At 34.3% G+C, this 11124-nt stretch overlaps 1 protein-coding gene across 9 annotated transcripts in view; it reads left to right on the top strand.

The window, feature by feature from the left end:
- LOC149536356 (Translin family protein) overlaps positions 1-8976 on the top strand; it is an 84671-nt gene extending 75695 nt beyond the window's left edge. For 5 of the 9 annotated variants that reach the window (XM_089804544.1, XM_089804546.1, XM_089804547.1 and 2 more), the window contains exon 7: positions 8531-8976. In XM_089804544.1, coding sequence (XP_089660670.1) covers positions 8531-8622 — 92 coding nt within the window. In that variant the 3' untranslated portion in view covers positions 8623-8976. The remainder of the gene's footprint in view (positions 1-8530) is intronic. The other 4 variants (XM_089804545.1, XM_089804548.1, XM_089804551.1 and 1 more) reach the window with 1 other exon arrangement.
- Positions 8977-11124: the final 2148 nt, after the last annotated feature.

An 11124-nucleotide genomic window follows, 5' to 3' on the forward strand; every position in this document is an offset into this window, starting at 1 on the left:
GAACACTTTGTAATGATGTTGATTCTTGGAGCATTGGGGACATTTCAATTTCCACTAGTTTTTATCCCCCGGATCATAACTGTCATACATCTCCCACTTTATTTGTATGGTAACTTGATCATTATCTCCCTCTTTGACAATAGTGCCAAAGACATTAGCCATTCATGTACATCTTCATGTCACTGTTCTGACTGATATAGAAATGTCACATCAACATTAACTCTTTGCAGCTTCATCTACTCATAGTTCAGTGCCTTGGTTTTTTACACCTTTAGGCTGCTCCTAAAGTGTGACCTCTTGCATCAATCTTGTAAAATTTTGTGTTCATAACAATTGATGCAGTGCAACATCTTTGCTAGTTTTCTGTAGGTAGGGGGATGACCCCTAACTTACCTCTTAGATACTCAAAAACATCCTTGGGTAATGCCTTAGTGAATATGTCAGCTAACTGTTCCTTGTGTTCACATAGGTTCAATGATCTCTTCTTTCATTCCTTTCAACAATTGTTGGATCTACACAATATTTGAAAAATTCACTGCTACAACAACACACACTCAGCCACTATTGTAGATTATGAAATACAATTTTGCTTCTTGCTTGTATATGAAATCAATCTTCTTCCTAAAAAGAAAGCTCCTCCACTTATACTTTTTCTATCATCAACATTTTCTGCCCGATCAGCATCTCTATTAACCTTCAACTCAAATTTGTCACTTTTCTTGTACCATAATCCATAGTCTTTTGTTCCTCTCAAGTATCTTAGTATCCTTTCACTGCCATCATGTGATTTTCTTTGGGATTAGCAGAGAATCTAGCAACAATTCCAACTACTAATGCAATGTCGAGTTTGCTATGTACAACATATTATAGCTTTCCAATCATTGACACGATAATGTTTGATTCTCTTCAGCTGAATCATCATTCTTTCACAACTTATGTCTAGTTGCCATAGGTGTTCCAATTGGTTTTGAGTCTTCTATTCCAAAGGTCTTCAATATCTCTTTGATATACTTGGATTGAGTAATTTAAATGCTTGTATTCATCTAATAAACTTGCAATCCAACAAAGAATTTAATCTCTCCAAACATTGACAATTCAAACTCCTTTTTTATTTCATTAGCAAAAGATTTGCTCAATGAATCTTTTCCTCCAATTATGATATCATCAACAAAAATTTCAGCAAGCAATATCTTACTTTCAGATTCACTCTTCAAACATAGATTGCTATTGTAATTAGTTCTTGCAAAACCAATTTTCACCAAATAATTATGTAACCTTTCATACTATGCTCGAGGGGCTTGCTTTAAACCATATAAAACTTTGTGTAACTTACATACCATATTCTTTTTGCTCGGATCAACAAATCCTTCAAGTTGTTCAACATAGACTTCTTCCTCTAGAATTCCATTAAAAAATGCAGATTTTACATCCATTTGATATACTTTGAATCTTTTGTAAGTAGTATATGCAAGAAAAGTTCTCTCCAACCTTGCAATTGGGGCGAAAGTCTCACCATAGTTAACTCCTTCCTGTGCATATCCCTTACAAACTAGTCTTCCCTTATTTCTTGTGACTTCACCTTTCTCATTAAGCTTGTTTCTGAAAACCTACTTGGTTCCAATCACATTCTTATCCTTTGGTCTGCGTACCAATGTCCAAGTCTTGTTATTCTCAATTTGCTCAATTTCTTCATTCATTGCTTCTTTCCAATCTTCATTCTCCAAAGTATCTTTGACAAATTTAGGCTCAAACACACATAATAAGCATGTAGCATTCCTCAAATTTCTTCTTGTCATTACACCTGAATCTTTGTCTGTAATAATTTCATCAGAAGAATAGGTCTTGCTCTTGAAACTTGACTTTGTCATTTTTTCCATTTGACATTGTTTGCACACCACGTTATAAGGTTTGCTTAATCTTGGTAATCCGCTAACTCTTTTCATCTTACTAATGCTTATCAAATTATCAAAGTTCACATGACAACCTCTTATGCCATGACCAAATATCTTCACATTGTGCATATAGACAAGTATCTTCAGATAGGTCTAGATAGAACAAGTTACCTCTTGTTTGCTCTCCACTTCCAACTAGTTCACCGGCAACATCATAAATCTTTGCCTTCTTGTTCTGGAAATCAATTTAGTAGCTTGAACTTATCAACTGTGCCACACTCAACAAGTTATATTTCAAACCATCAACCCAATATGCATTGTCACATTTGATCTTATCATTCAATTTGATTGGTCCTTTACCCTTCACATAACATGGTGCATCATTACCAAACTTAACAGTACTTCTATTATAATGTTCTAACTTCTCAAACTTATTTGTATCACTAGTCATATGATTTGAGCAACCACTATCAATTATCCATCTATCATTTTTACTCACATGTGAAATCAATGTAGTTTTCCCATCTTCATCAAAATCATCTTTCATTACAACATAAACAACTTATTCATCGTGATCATTAGAATTACTATTAGAACTATCTTTTTCAGCAATGTAACAAGATTTTGTACCTTTATCCTTGTAGTCTCTATTACCTCTATTGTCTCTCCTTCCTTTGTACTTGAAATCTTTCCTTTCTTGCTCATCTCTGTCAAGACATATGGCAACAATATGACCAACTTTGTTACATGTAAAACAGATACTAGGTAGTTCACCTTTGCATTTGTCTTTTCCTTTAGGTAGTCTTTTGGTCAATTGTGCTTCAAGCTCATCAAGATCATCATCAAATCCACTGTCACTTTCTACATACTTGCTTTTCTTTGTTTTCTTAGATCCATCAAGGGTCAATTGTGCCTTAAATGTAGATTCAACACTAACAGTGGAATAATTATCAAAATTTGACAATTCAAATATAGTGAATGTACCAATTAGACTATCCAAGGTTTGATCATTACCAATTGTACATCTTAGTTCTTGAATTGCAGATACTCTAATTGCATAGATAGGAAGTAAAGTCCTCAATACCTTACTTATCACAGTCTCATCAGATATGTCTCCTCCAACTCTTCTGATAGCATTCACCATTTCTTTGATTCGACCACAATACTATGCAACAATTTCACCTTCTTTCATACTCATGTCGTCAAATTTTCCTCTCAAGCTTTTTGCTTTAGCTCTCAACAAATTTTTATGTCCTCCATGAATTTTTGCCAACTTGTCCCATAAAAGCTTTGCAGTAGTGCATTCCTTCACATCTTTGAATTCAACATAACTTTGGGTTATTGCAAGTTCAATCATTATTTGGTTGTGCTCCTACTTTTCTTTCATTTGTTCAATTGTCATGGGTCTAAGAACCTCAATGTATTCATTGTCCAGGTAGTATGATGTGGAATCTCCAATGTCAGATAAGTGCAATCTCATCAATCTTTGCCATGTTGTGAAGTTCTCCTTGTGCAACTTAGGGATCTCTCTTTTGTACATCTTGATCTTTAGCTTGAGTCCTTCAAACTTTCTTTACAAGCAATTGTGCTCTAATACCAATTGTTATAATGATTTAGAATAACTGAGAGAGGGGGGATAGGGGTGCATCGGTTATCCTCAAGTCCAGATGCACTAATTCAACTTTCAATAGCTTCACACAACTTAATCAGTCTCATAAAACAACTCTGTCTATATAGCTTATCATCGACAAATCAACTTTTCATGCAATTATTGAACTCTTTGTTTCCGATGTGTCGACAGCCAGTAAAATAAACTACTGAAAATTCTTGCATGCATAAAATAACATCCACACATGTAAATTACATTTTGACACAAGGATTTAATGTGGAAACCTAATTTGGGAAAAACCACCAATTAACATGCTACCAATTTTTCACTTTTTTGAAGTGAACTCGGTTAAGGGCCAGCTCTGTTAAAGGTTATACAACACACTGTTAAATGTGACTCTGTTAAAGGATTTTATCATATAGTTATGAGTGACCTTGTTAGAGGACTTTGGATCATTACACAAGAATGTCACCTTGATTAAGGATTTACAAAATGACTGTTAGGTCAACCTTGATTAAAGGATTTTGACCGCCACAATGGTTAGAATGTAACAATAGGTTTGATTTGTAGAATACAACTCACTTTGCAAATTTAGATCTCCATACATTCATTTGTTGGTTCATTGACTGGCCTCCATTCATATCTCCATCACTGATCTACTTGGCATCTCCTCAAGCAATCACTCTTCATCAAATTCTTTGCACTTCTTTTTTGTTGCTTTGCTCTTCACAGCTTCTTAAAATCGCCAATCAACAATGAACCCACCTTAGAAAACATCTCTTATGCCTCCTTAAATAGGTAATTTTGATCTTTTGTCGCTTAAACATCACCATAGATCTTAGGGTTAGGTCAGATTCATCAAATCCTTCCATCATTTTGTTCTCCTCCTTGTAGAAACTTGATGAAATCCTTTCCTTTGATCGCTTAAGAAACTCTCATCGTGCATTAAATATGCTAGCTCATCAATCCTTATCATCTACGTGCTTTGACTAATCCGAAAGTTCAACTGTGTCGGCCTCAATCTTGATTATTTTGCAAACTATAACTTTTGTTGTTACTCGGCAATCACTGTGTTCTACTCGGTCATCACTGTGTAGTTCGGCATACACTATACTATCTCACTCGGCATCAACAGGTTCGCTCGACCATTACTATGCTCCATCGCTACTAACACTTCTTGACACATTTTCTCGGCAATAACTATCACTCAGCTTGAACTTAAGTTCCTTAATCGTCTGCTTCATATCTTTTATTGACCGACCAATATTGATACTCGGTCAAGCTTAGAGTTTAACTCAACTCTTGTCATTTCTCTCACACATTAATTTTAACCATCTTCTTCACTTTATGTATTGATTGAACAACAAATTATCTTGTTAAGGACTAACTTATCAAGTGCCATTGTTATTCTATGATACTTAACTTTCCATCACTCATCAACACTAGCTCACCTTGCTATTTCTTATTTTCAAATCCTCTTCATCAATCAACAGATATGACACTGTATACTGTTAGTAAGTGTCTCTCCAGTAGGTTTGACACTCTCTCTTACCATTAGGTTTGACATCAATGACAACATAACAATTGTTTCAATTGTAGTTTCTAACAAAATCATTGTTGTCATCTTATGTACGAGGGTCTAACTTCTTCTGAGCTTTTTACTACTATCAAACAAAACTTTTATTTGGACCTCCTGGATGTCATTTCTTCATGATTCTGACATGTACTTTGGCTCCTGTTAAAGATTCTCTATGTTATTCACATACTTTCATAAACTGATTTCTCTATGAGTTCTTTGATTTTATTTGCACACTTTTGTCATCATCTCCCTATTGAACTGTCGTCAATAACAATTCTGGAAATTACAGTTCTTTGGTCTTCTTATCTCCATTTCTTATCTGCTCAAGTGTATTTATATAAATATTGCTTTTTCATATATCTGAACTCACCATTTTCATCTTCTTAGGGTAATTGCTTCAATTGTTGTTTCAATCACAACTCTGCCAGCATATTTCTATGTATCCACTCTTATATAGTTGTCATTTTATTATTCATTTCATTGTACCTTAGACATCATGACGATTTGTCCATCAATCTCTCTGATCGACTTTGACATGAATGACAATACTTCCATCATATATCAAACATTATACTCTTTAGTGACCTTTAGAGAATAATCTCTAGATTCTGCTACCTCAAACATATCATCATGAACATGTCTTCAATCACTATCCAAGTTCGCTTAACTGAATTCCTTCTCGCTTTCCAGATACAATTGGTTTACCAGTAAACTGTTTCCTACATACTGGCTTGCAGCAGTCTTCACATATCCAGTTGTAACTCATTCAATCCTTTAAAGAACTTTCCGCGAACATAGATGTAGCATCTAGACACATCCCTGAACATGAATATAATGCTGCATTACTTAACTATTCATACTCCATCCTCGCTGATTAAATCTGCCTCTGCGATGTACTGCAACACTGTCTGACATAAATCAGAATACATATATGTTGGCATCAATGACAGACCAAGTCATGAATGCAACACATAAGCAATCAATGTAAGTGCCAACCACTCAACAATCTCTCCCTTTGACATATATTCTCTCAATACTTCATTCATGCTAACAGCCTGATCTACTGCAAGTGAGTCAAAGTCAAAAGAAAACTTGTTGAGTCTATATGGTTAATCCGAGTCAAAAATTGACTTGCAGATTCTATAGCATGTCTCAGAACTATTCATCCAACACAAAGTAGCTGGATATGTTTTTTCCATCCCCAAGGGTATGTATCCCCATATCTAATACAAATCAGATATGCATTAGATATTGAATTCACAGATACCCATAAATTCTTGTTTTTCCTATCATGTATGGTACTGCGTGATTTGACTTTTCTAAAATTTGGCATAAATTTTTTAAAATTTAGTTTAAAATAACTCCTTTCATGCAACCTTTTTTTAATTTTGTTGGTATAGACAAATCCTAAACCAAATTAGAAAGATATGCGAAAAGTTTTTTTTATTTCAATGACCCATCTTTTTGGGTTATCTTTCAATGCAACTCTACTTTTTTTTGCATTTTGTCAATTGTATCAACTTATAGTTATTTATGGAGAAATTTTGTGTCCATATTGCTTTTGAAGTAATGAAAATCTTGTGTTAAATATGTGTATGTATTTTTATAAATGTTGTAGCCAGCCGTATCTATAATGGTCATAAAAACTGTTCATATTAGTATCCAATGTTGTATCCATATCCTTGTCCATGCAACTTTGATCTAACGCAATGCTATTGGTCGCCATTCAAATTTCAGGTTTTGTTCCATTATTTGACTTCATTTCTGCTACCAAATTTCGAATTGAGGACTTCAAACGTGATATTCTTGTTTGGTCTATTGTTGCAAAAATGATGCTTTCAGTGTGCAAAAATGCCTCCAATCTATATTGCAACTGTAGGGAATTTTGTGAATCTTCGTCTATCTTTTCTTTTTGCTTCTGAAATGTTAAAGAAAGGGCTTGCAAATGCTAAAAACTTGGAGAAGGTAGTCAATGATGGAGTGTCTTGGAATGAGGAAATTTCCTTTGATTTGTGGGATTCCCATTTGGAATTGACTGAAGAGAAACTTATCATGACCCTTAAAGACTACAATATCCAAGTAATGAAAGTGGAGTTCAGAGGCGGCTGTTTGATCTGCAAATGGTTGGAAACAACTTGTTCTTGATGATTTCACAACTTTGATGAAAGCTTTCTAGAAAGATATTGAAGCTCCTCCTATTTTGTTACTGGATAGAGTTTTATATATGGTTTAATATAGTTCAATGGGAGGTTGTAATTTTGTGAGGAACAATGGGCCATGGCTCCTTGGAATGTGCAGCTTGTTGATGTGCTCATAGAACCCTTTTCTTGATCACGTGTATCTGATTTGGATAGTCCCATATAGGTGACTTTATACAGTCTTGCAATGAGGAAACTAATTCTGATGAAGTTTTGAATGGTTTTTGATGGAAATTTGTGAGGGTATGCATGAACTTATCTTTTTTCTTCAACAATTTGAGGCAATTTTGAAATTCCAAAGCGCTCTCAACTTGAGAACAAGATCTCAGAATTCTTCCCCAATGATACTCTACGTTCTCAAGTGGTCTAGAAAGTGTGCAGACTGGAATCTGACAAAATTCCTCAAAATCTTAACACTGCCCACAGACTGGGGTCTAAGGCTGGGTTGGAATCAATACGTTGTGTGATCATTGTGTCTTGAGTGCAATTGATCTATCTATTCAAGAGAATGCAGAGGTTCAGGCAGAAGAAATGGATCAGTTAATCCTTTTAGGATCAAATCTTTTAAGAGGTTGAAACAGATTTGGTCTCTTTTGCTTTATCTTCCCTTTCAAGTTTTTAGGTTTCTTTGGATATATGTGTGGCTTGCTTATCTAGCTTGAAATCCGGTTCTTTGTTTGGTTAAGGGCCTTATTTTTAATGTTAGGCTGAATGTGTTTTGATATTTTTGGTTATGGATGCTTCTTGATATACCCCCTCACTTTATTTTGCAAAAACCTTTTCACTATGATAAATTACAATTGAAAGGCAATTATGTACAAATCAGTGAACTACAAAATTATATCTTAAGTCAATTCAGTATGCATATCTGGTGGCCCCTTTTCTTAATTTTCTTTTATAGAGTGACATTACAAATATTCCTTGTAAGTTGTACCTTGGCAAATAATGCAGCACTGAAATTTATGAATTTTTATTCCTTTGCGTGTATCTTGCAGTATTGCCTTATTGCACGGTCTTAAATCTCTTGCTATTGGTGTGAGATATCTTTCTTTAAAGTGGTTAGTTATAGTATAAAAGGGACTTTATGTTGAATATGAAACTGCATTCTATTATTGGTCAAATAGGATAGTTGAGAGAGCTAACTGGAATCTTTTATCAATGCTTGTCGTTGGCATTCATGAAACTTTAAGTTACACATGGGCATAGATGTTTAAAACAAGTGATTGGCTAACTATATAGCGTGGTTGTGCAGCTTGCTATGCTGTTCGAGTCAGAAGTTCAGAGCACATACCCGGAGCTCAGGGTGAACAGTATACATACAAAATGACGTTGAGTGAAGACTAATTGAATTGATGTCTTAGGCATCTAATTGAAGAAAGGTGCAGTTGTGTGAATACTCACTTCTTTAGTTGTATTTATTTTGAAGTAAATGAAGATGTCCCTTTAATACATGCATTGGAAGTTATATCATAGTTTTTGGTTTTGCTGTGAACTATTATAAGCAATAGATGTGGATGTATTGTTGTGGTCAGGCGAGTGGCAGGAAACTAAATTGATGCTGTGCAAAGCAGATGATGTTTGCCTGACAAATTTTGGATCTTTGTTGTTTAGCATCAGCCGATATTATGTTGGGCAGAAAACAGTTAGTTGCAGCTGATTTTTTTTCATGTGATAATATAAGATTCATTCTCTTGGTTACTGCTGTTGGAAGGCTCAAAATTGTCATTTGATAGATTTATTTATGTTATTAGTGGTGTAATGTCCCCTTCATTTGGGCAGTAAAAATTAATTAAAAAATTTAAATTTATGTTGCTATAAAATAACAAATGTCGAAAATCAAGAGACAAAGTAGAGGGAAAGTCAAGAGTCTCTGCAGTGGGCTACAAAAGAACGATGAGAGGCTCATCTAGAATATGCTTGGTTTGTTATTTCTCTTGGAGAGCTTGAGTGCTTTTGCTAGTGAGTTTTTCTTAAAGATTTACCATTGCGCTTCATCTTTGGTTGGGAGATTTGATAGGAAAATTTGTGAAGTCTTTATTTGAAGACAGACAAACTTGGAGAAATAGAGATATTCTTGAGAGACCTGCCCTAGGTAGAAGAAGAGATACAATTTTTTCATTTGGATGTATGATGAACACTGTGGAGATCTGATTTCATATTTTTAGTTTCAAAGTAGAGGTATTTATTGTTTTCCAAACTAATGATTTCATTGAGCTATTCTAAGATGTTTGATAATGCCAGAATAACTGTATCTCCGGAGATCTTTTTTATTCAGAATTAAGTTTTGGCTGGCATAACAAGAGTCTGGGAGTTTAACCTATGTTTGGTGACATGAGTCACTATGGAGAAGGTATAACTTAAGAATATCGTTGCATTGCGTTCGAGCTGATTATTGTTGTGAAAGGCACAATATATTTATAGAATGGGACTATTTGGCATAAGAAATTATATTAGTAAAAATATTCTATCAAGCCTTTATGGTCAGCAGATATAATATGAATGGAGGCATTTAAGTTTATCGAGCATAATAATACAAAGGCACCTAGTTGAAAAACCTGCCAAAACAATAACTCATGAAGGCTGGCAATTGTTTTGGCTAGATTACATGAAACTTTGTTTAAATTTAATTAGAAATGTATTTTTTTTTGCAGAATTTAATGAGAGATGCATCTAACTGAATCTGGATATGTTTAAATGTAGATTGGTTACAAAATGGCATCCTCATGTGGAACACTAATGGCTAATAGCCTAATAGTCTAGAGGTAGAGGGTCTAGTCTTAGGAGTTTGTTGTAGTTGTGTCCCCTCTCTTGGCACAACTAGGTGTGGGTCAACCTCCATCCTGATAAAAATGGTATTAAATCTTGTTCATCAAACTTTAATGCAATTTAGAGTACATAGGAAATGCCAGTCTTGAGTTTTTGTAATCCTATATGCAACAAAAAGGAGATAAACGAATGTTCCATTACCTATCGGGACATGTTTTTGGGAAAAGGGGAACACAAAGCCTAAGTTTGGGGATGCCAATGGGATGGTAACAAAGATGTTGTGGGTAGTACTTGAAATGCTAGTAATGAAAAGATGTATAAGTATATTAACAAAACTGCAAATACTAAATACTTACTATTGAATCAGCAAAATATTAGAATACTAAATATTGGTGAGTATTTGAGAAGTTTTGCATCAATGCAAAGGTATACAATTCTTTAATACTGGTGATTCCTATAAAACTAGGCGATGATTAATAACTTGGATGTTTGATGAATCCAAAAACTGAATAGCCAATGATCACAGGGATTGTAATATTTAAACTTTGATTCCAGAATTGAACACTACATTCGCTCAGATTTATAATATCACTCTATGATTAAATTTCCCCTTGATTTTTCTTCATGATGGGAATCCTATGGATGAAGGATCCTTGTTACAAATTGAACTCTATAGTAAATTGTGAATGTGCTATTTACGGAAAGGAGGGTTTGATTGATAAACAAAACATTTTCCTCACAGCTATGATAGATATAATTGCAATTTGGATGGGTTTGGATGTTTGGAATTGATAAGGGAACCTTTGAGTAATGTTATTAATTCCTCATGAAGCAGTTGTTATATGGGTGAGGCATGATTTAAGAAACCAACAAAAGTTGCTTATGGACATTTTGGATTACCAGTATAGAAAACTTATGTACTTGACAATGAAATTAATGAACCTTTCTAGAACAATAAGAAAGTTCCTTAAAAAAGTTCTTAGACAATCGTTGATCCTAAATGCAACCATATAATTTCATGTGACAACTTTATTGGACTGGTAATACTACAATCTATGAGTAAAAATCGTAAATGTCATT

The sequence above is a fragment of the Cupressus sempervirens genome, chromosome 10, assembly GCF_028749045.1.
Source record: "Cupressus sempervirens isolate cs-2001-9-10 chromosome 10, ASM2874904v1, whole genome shotgun sequence".
NCBI classification, from domain to species: Eukaryota; Viridiplantae; Streptophyta; class Pinopsida; order Cupressales; family Cupressaceae; genus Cupressus; species Cupressus sempervirens.